Raw genomic sequence first — 14363 nt, 5'->3', positions numbered from 1 at the left:
CACGAAACGCCCGCCTTGCCCTGAGTTTCCAGAAGGTGATGTGGAGTTTCCATCCCTCAGCCCGTCTGCAGACAGGGGTACCCAGGGAGGACAACTGGCCCAGAGGAGTTGCGGGACGAAAATGAATGATTGCCACAGTCATTCCCTCCGGTGGCTTCTCCCCAAGTACTTGGCGCCAGAGCGCCCAACATTGTGCATACATGATCGCTCCTAATTCGTGGGCCCGGGGGACATTATCAGCCTTACTTTGGGATATTTTAGGAGCCTCGGAATGCAGAAAGTGGTTTTAGCCCAGCTGGAGGAAATGGGCCAAAGCAGGATTCGAACCGGCGAATTAGTTTCTCTGCCGCCCGGAGCCGCGTAGCCCCGCCCCGATCTCCCTAGAAACTGGCACCCGTGTCTCCATAGCAACCGCTCCATCTGATTGCCCCTCCCCGCTCCCAGAGGCCACTAGTGCGCAGGCCCGCTTGATGACGTCACTACGCCGTGCAGGCTCTCAGGCGCCGGAAGTGAGCTGCGCGGCGCCGGAAGCGGCGGACGCAGGAGGCCTCGTGGAGGACACAGCAGCATGGGCCAGTCAGGGAGGGTAAGGGTTCGCAGCTTGGGTGGCAGGTGGCGCAGGTGGGGTCCCGGCCGAGGTCGCGGCGCTCACCATTTGTCTCTCGCCGCCGCAGTCCCGGCACCAGAAGCGCGCCCGCGCCCAGGCACAGCTCCGCAACCTCGAGGCCTATGCCGCGAACCCGCACTCGTTCGTGTTCACGCGGGGCTGCACAGGTCGCAACATCCGGCAGCTCAGTCTGGACGTGCGGCGGGTCATGGAGCCGCTCACTGCCAGCCGTCTGCAGGTCTGTACCCCACCCCCAGCCCGCCTCCACCCACCCTCGGCCTAGTCTTGGTAGCTGCAGTAATGGCTCCCGCTATAAAACTGTGGGAGGCCTTAGTCTCCCCGGCTGGAAAAAGGGACCCTCATGGGGAGCATCATCTCTGTCTTTCAGGGCTTTTGCTGGGTTGGAGTGAGGGCGCGCAGCTTGGGAGATAGTTGGTCGCCTAAGCCTGACGGTTAAGACTGGAATCTGGAGCCGGGCGTGGTGGCTCATGCCTGTATTCCCAGCATTTGGGGAAGCTGAGGCGGGAGGATCACTTGAGCCCAGGAATTCGAGACCAGCCTGGGCAGCATGGCAAAACCCCGTCTTTACAAAAAATAGAAAAATTAGTCGGATATGGTGGTGCGCGCCTGTGGTCCCGGCTACTCGGGAGGCTGAGGTGGGAGGATTCCTTGAGCCCAGGAAATTAAGACTGCAGTGAATCGAGATCGTGCCACTTCACTCCAGCCTGGGCGACAAGAGGAGACCGTGTTAGAAAAAAAAAGAGAGACTAGAATCTGGAGGCAGCAAAGCAGGGTTGGAAACTGACTTCTCCTCAGTACCTGAAGCAAGTTACTTAACCTCGCTGGGCCTGAGTTTGCTCATTTGTCAATGGGAAGATGCGCTGTGAGCAAGAGACAGAGTTAGAACTCAAATCCGCGTCCGATTGACTCTAAAGGCTAAGATCCTTTTGCTTCTCTGGGCTTGTTGAAAGGGTCAGATGCAAGACAGACCATAACAGGATCTGCACCGTCAGCTTATAGTCGTCGCAACAAGGGATAAGCTATGTTTTCTCTTTTTCTTTTTGTCATTTCCAGGTTCGTAAGAAGAACTCGCTGAAGGACTGCGTGGCAGTGGCTGGGCCCCTCGGGGTCACACACTTTCTGATCCTGAGCAAAACAGAGACCAATGTCTACTTTGTGAGTAAACGCCCTCACTCTTCATCTCCCCCAGACCCCCACTTCCCCTGTCTCTCATGATGAACACATATGCCTCTGAGCTGCTGTGATTTCTGGCTTCAAAGTAAACGCTCTGAAGAAGATATGGGGCAAAGGTGCCTACTCGCGGGCTCCTCTGCCAGACCCCTCCAGCGTCACTGATCTTTTCTTCTCCTGCAGAAGCTGATGCGCCTCCCAGGAGGCCCCACCTTGACCTTCCAGGTCAAGAAGGTGAGAGGGGTGGAGGTGGTACAAAGCCATGTGGGGTGAGAGCTGGACTTTGGGGTGTCCGCAACCATGTGTGGTTGGTGGTCACCCCCTCCTCGCTCCTGCCCTACAGTACTCGCTGGTGCGTGATGTGGTCTCCTCCCTGCGCCGGCACCGCATGCACGAGCAGCAGTTTGCCCACCCACCCCTCCTGGTACTCAACAGCTTTGGCCCCCATGGCATGCATGTGAAGCTCATGGCCACCATGTTCCAGAACCTGTTCCCCTCCATCAATGTGCACAAGGTGGGTCTGGCCTAGCAAGGTGGCACGTATGTGGGGGGTGCAGCGGGTAGAGGTGCCACAGGCCCTCAGATGGATTGCTCACTCCTCCCAGCGCTGAGGCTGAGAGCTCCTGGGTCTGCTGAGTCCTGAGGTCAAATCCCACTCCTCTGTGTGATGATGCTGGGCAAAAGTGTCCAGAGATGCCCCCAGCACTCCCCATCTCGCAAGCTGCACCTTTTCCAGCAGGTGGAAAGAAATACTGATGGAGCTCTATTTCCCGTGTGTGTTGAGTGCTGGGCTGAGCAGGATCGTAGCATCTGTTCTCGTGGCCCTGTTTTACGGAGGGAAGCTGCGGGCCCAGTGCTATGGCTCGGGCCTGTAATCCCAGTACTTTGGGAGGGCGAGGCGGGAGTATCGCTTGAAGCCAAGACTTTTGAGATCAGCCTGTGCAACATAGCGAGACCCCATGTCTACAAAAAGTAGGTTTTTAAAAAGCCCGGTGTGGTGGTGCATGCCTATAGTACCAGCTACTGGGGTCGCTGAGGTGGGAGGATCACCTGAGCCCAGGAGGTCGAGGCTGCAGTGAGTTGTGTTTACACCACTCTGCTCCATTCTGGGTGACAAAGTGAGACACTGTCTCAAAAAAAAAAAGCAAAACTGAGGCTGGCAGAGATGCTAAGTTTAGATTCCAGGGGGCAGGACTGGATTTTTAATTTCATGTGGCTCCTGAGTCCTAGCTCCTAATCCTTGTCACTAGTGACTCTCAGATGGGACTTACAAATTATATAAGATATCAGTCATCAGGGAGTCTAATACAGGCCCTGGGACCAGGATTTCTTCTTAAGCTTTTTTTTTTTTTTTTTTTTTTTGGAGACAGAGTCTCGCTCTATTGCCCAGGCTGGAGTGCAGTGGCACGATCTCATCTCACTGCAAGCTCTGCCTCCCGGGTTCATGCCATTCTCCTGCCTCAGCCTCCCTAGTAGCTGGGACTACAGGCGCCCACCACCATACTCCAGCTGATTTTTTTGTATTTTTAGTAGAGACGGGATTTCACCGTGTTAGCCAGGATGATCTCGATCTCCTGACCTCGTGATCCGCCCGCCTCAGCCTCCCGAAGTGCTGGGATTATGGGGTCTCTGTACGTTGGTATTGAACTCCTGGGCACAAGCAATCCTGCAGCTTCCGCTTCCTGAGTAGCTGAGACTACAGGCATGTGCCACCACGTCCAACTCATTTTTCCATCTACTTTTTGTAGACATGGAGACTCGCTGTGTTGCCCAGGCTGGTTTTGAACTCCTGGGCTCAGGCAGTCCCCCCACTTCAGCCTCTGGAGTAGCTGAAACTGCAGGTACGAGCTGGAAGCAGCATTTCTAGCCAGTGTCACAGTCCATGAACAGTGTGTGTATGCCCCAAAGCCCCTACTTCCCCAAACTTTGCCATGAGTCTACTGGAGTATGGTGTCTTCCTCACCTTCTAGGTGAACCTGAACACCATCAAGCGCTGCCTCCTCATCGACTACAACCCCGACTCCCAGGAGCTGGACTTCCGCCACTAGTGAGTGTCCCAGCAGGATGGGAGATGAGGGGGTGCCGGGTGGGGGCCTCCACGTGCAGCTGATGACAGCACTCCTGCTGAGACTCTGTAATTGCTCTGTCTCAAAGTAAACGCCCTGATGCACTGTGGGAAGGGTGAGATGGGGACCACCAGCCCCGTCACGTGACCGCTGACCATCCACTTGCCCCCGACCACCCCCTTAACCGTCCACTCATGTTCATGCAGTAGCATCAAAGTCGTTCCTGTGGGCGCGAGTCGTGGGATGAAGAAGCTTCTCCAGGAGAAGTTCCCCAACATGAGTCGCCTGCAGGACATCAGCGAGCTGCTGGCCACGTGAGGAGGGCATGGGGCGGAAGGCCACTGCGGCCCGGGGACCCCAGAACAGGCCTGGGAGCCTGAGCTCCCCCACTGAGCCCTGTATGTCCTACACACAGGGGCGCGGGGCTGTCGGAGAGCGAGGCAGAGCCTGACGGCGACCACAACATCACAGAGCTGCCTCAGGCTGTCGCCGGCCGTGGCAACATGCGGGCCCAGCAGAGTGCAGTGCGGCTCACCGAGGTGAGGCCCAGGGCAGGGGACCCCCGGGGTCCGCCAGTCCCAACGATGGGCTGACACTTCTCCCTCGTCCCCCCAGATCGGCCCGCGGATGACACTGCAGCTCATCAAGGTCCAGGAGGGCGTCGGGGAGGGCAAAGTGATGTTCCACAGTTTTGGTGAGGCCAGGGCCCGCGGGGGTGGGGGGTCATGGGTGTGGAGCTGCACCCGGATCTTGGTGACCCGCGTCTCCTGGCTCAGTGCGCAAGACGGAGGAGGAGCTGCAGGCCATCCTGGAAGCCAAGGAGAAGAAGCTGCGGCTGAAGGCGCAGAGGCAGGCCCAGCAGGCCCAGAACGTGCAGCGCAAGCAGGAGCAGCGGGAGGCCCACAGGTCCAGGCAGGGCTGGGAAGGGCGGGGCTGAGGGGGGTCCCTGGGATGGGCGGCCACGTTGACCCCCACGCCCTCCTCCAGGAAGAAGAGCCTGGAGGGCATGAAGAAGGCACGGGTCGGGAGTGGTGATGAAGAGGCCTCTGGGATCCCTTCAAGGACGGCGAGCCTGGGGTTGGGTGAGGACGATGATGAACAGGAAGATGATGACGTCGAGTATTTCTGCCAGGCGGTGGGCGAGGCGCCCAGTGAGGGTATGGAGTGGGGTCTGCAGCAGGGCACCCAGAGCCTGTCCTTGTCCCTGGGGGCCCTGACACTGTCTCTCCCCACAGACCTGTTCCCCGAGGCCAAGCAGAAACGGCTCACCAAGTCTCCAGGGCAGAAGCGGAAGCGGCGGGAAATGGATCGAGGCAGGGGTCGCCTTTGTGACCAGAAGTTTCCCAAGCCCAAGGACAAGCCCCAGGGAGCCCAGGCCAGGCGGGGGCCCAGAGGGGCTTCCCGGGATGGTAGGCGAGGCCAGGGCCGGGGCCGCCCACGGAAGAGAGTGGCCTGAGCCCAAGCCGCACCGGAGCAGCGGATGGATTGAACGCCCCAGATTGGGGCCCGAGACGTGGCCCTCGGTTTCCTTTCATAAAGGAGTTGTGTCCCCAACCTTTCCACTCCAATAAAGAACTGAACTGGCCAGGGGTCCATGTCAGTGTTTGGGATGGGGCATTCTGGAGCCCTACAAAGCAACCCAGAGAGGCCTGGGCCGGCGACACCTGACAGTCCCTCCCACCTGGTTTCTTCCTGGAAGCTGGGTCTCTCCCCTACCCTGCACAGGGTTGGTTTCATTGGTGGCGGCAGCAGGCATGAGTGGCCCCTCCCCACAATCCACCAAAGAGCCCTGCAAGCAGACAGGTCATGCTTTCAGCAGATGAGCTTGAACCTCAGTAGGGCTGTGGCACAATGAGGAAGGAAACGTGGGTGGAAAGACACGCTGGCCTGTTCTGCTGGCTGGGCCAGGAACTGGGGGCGGGGCTGGGGCAGGGCCCGCTAAGCCACTGGTGACTGGGGGAGGGTCTGGGGAACTGGGTAGCAGACACAGGCTGATGCTCGGCACGGGAGCATGGCAGCCAACGTCTCAGGTAAGGAGAAGGCATGTTGGCTGTCTCCAGGAGGTCTGCAGATTGCCAGGAGGTGGGGCCAGTGGGTATTGGTAAAACACCTAGGTCTGGGGCTGGGCACAGTGGCTCATGCCTGTAATCCCAGCACTTTGGGAGGTCGAGGCGGGCGGAAGACGAGGTCAGGGGTTTGAGACCACCCTGACCAACAAGGAGAAACCCCGTCTCTACTAAAAATAAAAAATTAGCTGGGCCTGGTGGCACATGCCTGTAATCCCAGCTACTCAGGAGGCTGAGACAGGAGAATCACTTAAACCCGGGAGGCGGAGGTTGCCATGACCCGAGATTGCACCATTGCACTCCAGCTTGGGCAATGAGGGAAACTCCATCTCAAAAAAACCTAGATCAAGGCTGGGTGTGGTGGCACGAGCCTGTGATTCCAGCTACTCGGGAGGCTGAGGCAGGAGGGTCACTTGACCGCAGGAGGTCGAGACTGCACTGAGCTGGGATTGCACCACTGCACCTCAGCCTCGGTGACAGTGAAATCCTGTCTCGAAAAAAAGCCAGGTCTAGACGACACTTCCTCCCTGAGCAGGCTGGCGTTGGGAGCGGGGAGGCTCTTCCGGAGAAGCCTGTCCCCAGCCTGCAGAGGCAGGAGTGGGGTGCACAAGGAGTGAGTGCCCCTGTGCTGCTGTGCCCTGGGCACTGTGGTGAGCACTGGTGCCAGTAGCAGGTAAGCAGGGCCCCCCCATCCTCCCGAAGGAGGGAGATTTTTCTCACCTTCATCAGGTGGGGGCACAGGGTATGGGGGAAAATACCGCAGGGAAGGGAGAGTGGAGGGCACGAGGGCTGTTGTCACAGTGGTTAGGGTGGCCTTGGGGCCTCTCGCAGGCAGGACCACGGACGTGGGAAAAGGAGCTTCAAGAATGTCTGGGTGTGGCTGGGGGCGGTGGCTCACGCCTGTAATCCCAGCACTTTAGGAGGCTGAGGCGGGCAGATCTGAGGTCAGGAATTCGAGACCTCCTGGCCAACGTGGGGAAACCCATCTCTACTAAAAATAGAAAATTTAAAATTAAACCAGGCCTGGTGGTGGGTGCCTGTAGTCCCAAATAGGAAGCTGAGGCAGGAGAATCACTTGAACCCGGGAGGCAGAGATTGTAGTGAGCTGATATCGAATCATTGCACTCCAGCCTGGGTGATGAGAGCGAGACTCTGTCTCAAAAAAAAAAAAAAAAAAATGGGTGCGAAGGTACCAAGGCACAAGTCTGCAAGAGCAGCCAAGAAGCCTGGGTGGGCTGGTGCGAGGGAGTGAGTCGCGGAGCACAGTGGGTGGCACTGGGGGGTATGGCGGGCGGGAGCGCTCTTGTGGGACCTTGTGGGGTGAGTCTGGCTTTTTGGCGGCAACTCCCTAGCCAAGTGTGAGCACCTGGAAGCAAAAGGATGGGACAGGACTCTGGCGCTCGCGGGTGCCCTCTGGTGGCCACAGGGAGAAGAGGCTGTGGGCAGCGGCAGGTGCCGAGGTCAGGGCAGGGTGGGGGCTGGACCCCCGCGGGGCTTCGGACAGCACAGATCTGAAGTGGAACCGGCAGGCCTTGCTGGGGCTGGACTTTGGGGAGGAGGCCTCTAGTGGGGCCAGGTATGGTGGGGGAGCAGGGTGGCCGCTGCCCGTGTTACCAGTGGACCTTGAGCTCCAAGACTGCCTGGCCCGCCTAAGCTGGTCCATTGGGGCCCAATGCAGAACCCTGGCTCTGAGCCCCAATCCTGTCCATATAAAGGAGTGGAGCCCGTTCCCCTTCCAGGGAGGGGAAAGAACTCGTGTCAAGGGATCCATGCCATGGCAGACATGGGCTCTCGGGATAGCAGGAGCCGCCTTATGGGGGAATAGGGCTCAGCTGGTGACACCTTCTGCCCACAGGTGCCACGTCTTGCCCTGCCAACTTCTTGGCAGCTGCCGACAACATCCTCAGTGGGTTCCAGGGGGACTTTCTGTGGCCCATACTGGTGGTTGAGTTCCTGGTGGCCGTGGCCAGCAATGGCCTGGCCCTGTACCGCTTCAGCACCCGGGAGCAGCGCCCGTGGCACCCCGCCGTGGTCTTCTCGGTCCAGCTGGCGGTCAGCGACCTGCTCTGCGCCCTGACGCTGCCCCCGCTGGCCGCCTACCTCTATCCCCCCAAGCACTGGCGCTATGGGGAGGCCGCATGCCGCCTGGAGCGCTTCCTCTTCACCTGCAACCTGCTGGGCAGCGTCATCTTCATCACCTGCATCAGCCTCAACCGCTACCTGGGCATCGTGCACCCCTTCTTTGCCCGAAGCCACCTGCGACCCAAGCATGCCTGGGCTGTGAGCGCCACTGGCTGGGTCCTGGCCGCCCTGCTGGCCACGCCCACACTCAGCTTCTCCCACCTGAAGAGGCCGCAGCAGGGGGCGAGCAACTGCAGCGTGGCCAGGCCCGAGGCCTGCATCAAGTGTATGGGGACAGCAGGCCACACGCTAGCGGCCTACAGAGCTTACAGCCTGGCGCTGGCGGGGCTGGGCTGCGGCCTGCCACTGCTGCTCACGCTGGCAGCCTACGGCGCCCTCGGACGGGCCGTGCTACGCAGCCCAGGCATGACTGTGGCTGAGAAGCTGCGTGTGGCAGCATTGGTGGCCAGTGGTGTGGCCCTCTACGCCAGCTCCTATGTGCCCTACCACATCATGCGGGTGCTCAACGTGGATGCTCGGCAGCGCTGGAGCACCCGCTGCCCGAGCTTTGCAGACATGGCCCAGGCCACGGCAGCCCTGGAGCTGGGGCCCTACGTGGGCTACCAGGTGATGCGGGGCCTCATGCCCCTGGCCTTCTGTGTCCACCCGCTACTCTACATGGCCGCGGTGCCCAGCCTGGGCTGCTGCCGCCGACACTGTCCCGGCTACAGGGACAGCTGGAACCCAGAGGACGCCAAGAGCACCGGCCAAGCCCTGCCCCTCAATGCCACAGCCGCCCCTAAACCGTCGGAGCCCCAGTCCCACGAGCTGAGCCCATGACGTGGCCTAGCGGAAGCCGCCTCCTCACCCTAGGTGTTGCTGGAGCACCCTGAGGGCAGGGCCCCAGCCCCGACGCGCCCCTTCCCCCAAAAAGCAACACCTGTGGTTGCGGCCAGGTCAGGCCCAGCTGCAGCCCAGGCAGGAGCAGTCGCCTTTCCCACCCACAGCGCTAGCCACAGGGCTCCCTGCAGGGTCGAACCAAACCACGCCCAGGGGAGGGGAGGCGCTGGCCCCCGCCACAGGACGGGAGACGAAAGAACAAAAAGAACCAAGTAGAGAGAATGGAGCTGCTTTATTGCGCTTGGAGCCCGCGCTCTCGGAGGCTGCCTTCTGTCGCCAAGGGTCCTGGGCTGAGCACGCAGTGGCAGCTGGCTTAGTTGGTGGACGGCCTGGGGTACGGGAGGGTGGCAGGTATGAGACCTCTGGCGTCACCCCAAGACCCCAGACACCCAAGTGGCATCTTGGGGGTGGGTGGGCAGAGAAGGACGGGGTAATGTGAGGACAAAGCGGGCACGGAGCCAAATGGCCAGTCTCCAGGCCTGGCCCACGGACTGGCAGGGACCCCAGGCACAAGAGCTGCCACCCCTCTGCCCCTCTGCCAGGTTTTAGAAAAAGACAATAAAGGACTGTCCCCTCAAAACCAGCTGGGGGACTGTTAAATTGGCTCAGGGCTATTGGTTGGCCCAATGCTCCGTGAAGGTGCTGGGACGAGGCAGGGAGCAGGGGCTGGGGGAGGGAGAGGTCGGGCGGGGTGGGGCGGGGCGGGGTGGGCGGGGCGGGGGTGGAGTCTTACTTGGCCCACTCGACGTTGAGGATGAGGTGGTCGTAGCCAAAGCCGGACACCCCGGCAATGGCGCGCGCGGCATCCTCACGGCGGTGGAAGCTGATGAAGGCGAAGCCCTGTGGAGGGGCGGGATAGGGTCAGGGGCATGAGCTAGGACAGGCGACCCTAGGACAGGTGACCCTCACACAGCCCCGCCGCGCCTGCCTGCCTGCCCACCTTGGACTGGCCAGTGGTCTTGTCCTTAGCCAAGTAGATGCGGGAGATGGAGCCGAAAGGCCGGAAGAGCTCCTGCAGGTCAGTCTCACGGGTGTCCTCTGACAAGTTGGTGACACGGATGGTGGCGTTGTCGTCGGCTGTGTGGGAGAGGGGAGGTGGCTGTGAGGGGGAGGCCACTGCCTGGCCCTCATGTGCACGCTTCGGGGATAATTACGAGGTGCCGGGAGGTGCCTACCCACCAGCCTGGCGTCGGGGTGCCCCTCACCTCTGCGGTTGGGCTGCATGGACTCCCCGCGGCGGCTGGCCCCATCGCGCAGGCTCGGCGGCACATACTTCCCTGTCTTGTTCTGCGTGGCCTGCACCGGCTCTAGCTCTGGGGACGGAAAGACAGTCGAGTTCAACGTCACTCTGGCGCGGGCGTGGGGACAGAGCCGCCCCAGGAAGCTCGGGCTTCAGTGCTGATCCAGCACCGGCACTATGTGCCAAGCCACAGGCAGCCAGTTGGGCACGAGGACACCAAGGTTGACACCTGAGAAGCTGACACCATTTGAGCTCCCAGCTGGCAACACTGGCGGAGGAGGAGGAGCCCCAATCCCACGCCAGAGAGGGCGGGAGGGCAACAGGGACGGCAGCCTCACATCCACAGTGACGGCAGGCATGGGACACACGACAGGAACAGTGCCCAGGTCCCCCTCGCATGGTAGATGACAAGTGCACATCTCCACTCTCACACTCGCCACCAGCAAATCCCACCAAAGAATTTGGACGGTACAGCCACAGGCATGCAACAGAAACACTATACACACAGTGCGAACACACAAGGTGGGGTGGTCAGCACCCTGGGGCCGACAGACAGCCGCTCATCAGGACAGTCACAGGGCCACCAGCAAAGTCACAGCTACCAAGTCGCACATATATGGGAGACACCCGTCTCCCAACCATAGAAGGTACAGCCAATTAGGAAGGCACAGACGCCCCGAGGAGAGTCTGGCGCCATCAAACCCGCTGCACTGTCGTGCGGGAGATGACAGCACTAAGGCAGCAGTGGGGACAGAACCCGTGCACTGACAGCAGCACCCTCCCGCCCCCGCAATGCAGCCAGCATCCCCAGCCCCGCACCTCCCGGCAGCTTCTCCTTCTCGCCGGTAGACAAGCCCAGCTGCTCGGCCAGCTCCTTCTGCATGGGCCCCAGCGTGTCCTTGTAGGGGCAGCGGGTGGTCCAGTGGTCGCCCTTGCAGATGCGGCAGGACACTATCTTCTGGCCCTTGAGTTTGTTCATGGGGTCCTCCTCCTCCTGGCAGTTCAGGTCCTGGCAGGGGCGGGTTGGGGGGAGCTCAGAGGCAGCTGAGGCACCCCTCTACCCCCACCCCAGGATGCCAGCCCCACCTGATTGCCCCGCTTACCTCTTTGCTGGTGATGAACGTCATAGAGACATCGTCACTGACAGTGGTGGTGGCCACATTGGGTCCCGGGGGGTCAAACTCTGAGTTCCCGAACTTCTTCCAATTCTGGGCTCAGGGAGGGATGGGGGACAGCTGAGGGCAGGGGCAGGCCGGGTTCCACAGTGGGATACCCTAGACCTACAACAGCCACCCCCAGAGTGTCTGGGCCTCGAACCCCATTTTCATCCTCCTCAAGCACTCCCTGAACAGTCCTGGCGACAGTTCCCATTTCCTGAGCAGGGCAGCTGTCAGCCTCGGGCTCCAGGTGACAGCTACACAGCATGGGGCCTGTGCAGCCTGGAGGACCAGCTCCCACCAGGGCGCGATACTCAGGGATGTGCAGGGGTCCACCCAGACCTCTGGGCCCTTGAGTTAGACAACCTGAGCCTCAGCTTCCTCCCTTATAAAACGGGAACCACAAAAGCTTCCTGCCTCCCTGGGCTCCTAAGGAGACTGAATGAGAAACACTTTGTGCAAGGTGCTTGGCGTGGGGTATGTTAAAATTAAGTGCACAGCAAGCTGTTCTAAGTGTATTTATTGCTAACGCTTCTTCCAAAAACTGCTGCGACCACCTCCTGCCTCCATTCCTCCAGGTTGACAGGCCAAGAGGAATAAGAATCTAACCCTGGCTGGGCGCAGTGGCTCCCTCCTGTAATCCCAGCACTTTGAGAGGCGAAGGTGAGAGGATCTCTTAAGCCCAGGAGCTGGAAACCAGCCTGGGCAACATAGTGAAACCCCATCTCTACAAACAATTAAAATTAGCCGGTGTGGCAGGGCACACCTGTAATCTCAGCTACTCAGGAGGGTGGGGTGGGAGGATGGCTTGAGCCTGGGAGTTTAAGGCTGCAGTAAGCTATGATCGTGCCACTGTACTCCAGCCTGGGCAACAGAACTAGACCCTGTGTCTTTAAAAAAATTAAAAGAATCTAACTTTTATTCGATATTTACCATCGATCGAATTTATTTGATATTAATATATTTTGATATCATCGAACTTTTATTAGATATTTATCATCATTTATTTAGTTGCTATTTATCGACTGCTGTGCCTTGGACTTTTCAGGGCCCCAAGAGAGTGCAAGCACCCCAGGCCTCAGTTCAGCTTCAACAAAATAGGTACAAAGAGTTAAGCCCGGCCAGGTGGATGGCTCACACCTGTAATCCCAACACTTTGGGAGGCCGAGGCGGGCAGATCATGTGAGGTCAGGAGTTCGAGACCAGCCTGGCCAACATGGCAAAACCCCGTCTCTACTAAAAGTACAAAAATTAGCTGGGCGTGGTGGCGCATGCCTGTAACCCCAGCTACTCGGGAGGCTGAGGCAGGAGAATCACTTGAACCCAGGAGGCGGAGGTTGCAGTGAGTCGAGATCACGCCACTGCACTTCAGCCTGGGGGACAGAGCAACACTCTGTCTCAAAAACAAAAACAAAAGACAAAAAAAAAAAGAGTTAAGCCCCATCTCTAAACACAAAGGTCCGGGAACACGGTTTTCCAATTCCTCTAGGTTAGCCCTGGGGAAGGAGAGCCTCACCTTCCTCCTTGCAACAGCCTTTGAAGCCTTCCGGGTCTCAATCCTGAAGGTGCGGACAATCTGAGGATGGGAGGGGAGAAGGGTCAGGCTCCTGGGACCAAGGGATCTCCTTTATCAACCTCCTCAACACACCCTGCCCCCTTCCGGTCTAAGGGCCCCCAAGCCCAAGGGTCTCCACTCCCTGCACCCCCCACCCTCACCTTGAACTTCTTGCCATCCTCATCTATCTTGTACTCTGTCACTGTCTTTATGTTTCCGTTGATGACCTCCTTGGGAGGCGGCAGTGGAGCTGGGAGAAGGGGAAAAACAGAGGACTGAGCCCCGGGTCATGGGGATCAGGAGCGGCAGGGCTGGAGGGAGAGGCAGCCCGGACATGGAGTGGCAGTCCTCACTCACCTCCCGGCAGTAGCTCTGGCTCTGGGCTGGTGTCACCTGTGGCCAGAGGGATCCCCTTGAGGAGCTCGCTGGTGACACATTTGTCTGCAAGAGGCAGCGTAGGGAGGAGGGGTCAGCTCCATGGGCAGGAGCTCCCCAGCTGCGATGGAAGGGCTTTTGGGATGACGCCTACAGCAAGAGCGGAGAAAGGCAGGCCAAGGGCAGAGGGCTGGGCCAGGCAGTGCAATGGGATGGCCCTGTGGGGACTCGGAGTGGCAAGGATGGGGGATCCCTCGTAGGAAGGTGGGTGCCAGGCCATGAAGCCAACCAGGCGCCAGTAGAGAAACAGGAGACGGGAGATTACAACTTCCTCCCGGGAGTAAGGGAACAGCTGGGAGGACTTGGGCAGTGGCATGGGAGGAAGAGGGACCCGCCGGGGAACACCTGGAGTTGGCAACAGGCGGGTCCCAAGGAGGATGGCGCGGGGCAGGGGCAGGCCGTGACGGGGTACACGGTGCCAGACTGGTAGATGGAAGCAGGCGGCAGTCACCCGGCTCGGGCCTGGCCGCCAATACCCCAGGCGACCGGGTACACTTACCGTCCTCCCCCTCCTCCTCCACCTGGTCGGCCCAACTGGGCTTCGAACTGCGGAAACAAACGTGTGGGGAACGAAGATTAAGTCAGCCAGGCCCGGCCCCCCGCAGCCTCGGCGCAACCAGGCCCCATAATACTTCCCAGAGCACCCCAACGGTCTCCCGTGCCCCCTTCCGCGATCGCCGACTCACTCAAAGTCTCCAGTAGGCATCGCAAAAAGTATTCTCCACGCAGCCCAAGTCCGGCCAGAGGGCGGAAGTGGGTGAAAATCGAGACTTCCGGTGCCGCCGTCGCCGCCTAGAGGGGCCCAGGCGCGGCACCCACAGCGACACCTGCGGACGGAGGTGGAGGCGCACGCGACTGTGTGTGCTACTGAGCGTTGCTGGTACCAGAGCAGGGCCAGCGCAGCAAAGGCTGATTCCAGGGCTGGTCCTATTCACCTTTAAAATTAAAATAGGCCGGGCGAGGTGGCTCAAGCCTGTAATCCCTGCACTTTGGGAGGTCGAGGCGGGAGGATCACCTGAGGTAAG

General features: G+C 59.8%; 3 protein-coding genes and 2 non-coding genes across 6 annotated transcripts; 4 read left to right on the top strand and 1 right to left on the bottom strand.

Annotated features, from left to right (window-relative positions):
- The first annotated feature begins 396 nt into the window (after positions 1-396).
- PPAN (peter pan homolog) lies at positions 397-5454 on the top strand. Of its 2 annotated transcripts, none has more exons than XM_030820902.1 (12): positions 397-586; positions 675-845; positions 1682-1783; positions 1982-2032; positions 2142-2312; positions 3769-3845; positions 4074-4178; positions 4280-4403; positions 4480-4558; positions 4641-4770; positions 4852-5021; positions 5100-5454. In XM_030820902.1, the coding sequence occupies exons 1-12, from the start codon at positions 569-571 to the stop codon at positions 5318-5320; spliced, it is 1419 nt and encodes a 472-aa protein (XP_030676762.1). In that variant the 5' UTR covers positions 397-568; the 3' UTR covers positions 5321-5454. The 2 variants fall into 2 exon arrangements, with proteins under 2 accessions (XP_030676762.1, XP_012364967.1); XM_012509513.2 differs by having other exon boundaries at positions 468-586; positions 4071-4178.
- LOC115837144 lies at positions 1828-1918 on the top strand. The gene has a single exon (XR_004032176.1). It is a non-coding gene; the product is annotated as a small nucleolar RNA SNORD105 (small nucleolar RNA).
- LOC115837150 lies at positions 3895-3974 on the top strand. The gene has a single exon (XR_004032181.1). It is a non-coding gene; the product is annotated as a small nucleolar RNA U105B (small nucleolar RNA).
- Positions 5455-5679: 225 nt separating the features above from the next.
- P2RY11 (purinergic receptor P2Y11) lies at positions 5680-9551 on the top strand. The gene is made up of 2 exons (XM_003275726.3): positions 5680-5894; positions 7786-9551. The coding sequence occupies exons 1-2, from the start codon at positions 5876-5878 to the stop codon at positions 8889-8891; spliced, it is 1125 nt and encodes a 374-aa protein (XP_003275774.2). The 5' UTR covers positions 5680-5875; the 3' UTR covers positions 8892-9551.
- EIF3G (eukaryotic translation initiation factor 3 subunit G) lies at positions 9165-14117 on the bottom strand. The gene is made up of 11 exons (XM_003275727.3): positions 14025-14117; positions 13838-13884; positions 13261-13344; positions 13065-13153; positions 12865-12924; positions 11295-11399; positions 11011-11200; positions 10157-10264; positions 9892-10028; positions 9685-9791; positions 9165-9280 (listed from the first exon to the last, which is right to left on the bottom strand). The coding sequence occupies exons 1-11, from the start codon at positions 14042-14044 to the stop codon at positions 9265-9267; spliced, it is 963 nt and encodes a 320-aa protein (XP_003275775.1). The 5' UTR covers positions 14045-14117; the 3' UTR covers positions 9165-9264.
- Positions 14118-14363: the final 246 nt, after the last annotated feature.

The sequence above is a fragment of the Nomascus leucogenys genome, chromosome 10, assembly GCF_006542625.1.
Source record: "Nomascus leucogenys isolate Asia chromosome 10, Asia_NLE_v1, whole genome shotgun sequence".
NCBI classification, from domain to species: Eukaryota; Metazoa; Chordata; class Mammalia; order Primates; family Hylobatidae; genus Nomascus; species Nomascus leucogenys.
This window is presented reverse-complemented; position numbering and strand designations above follow the sequence as displayed.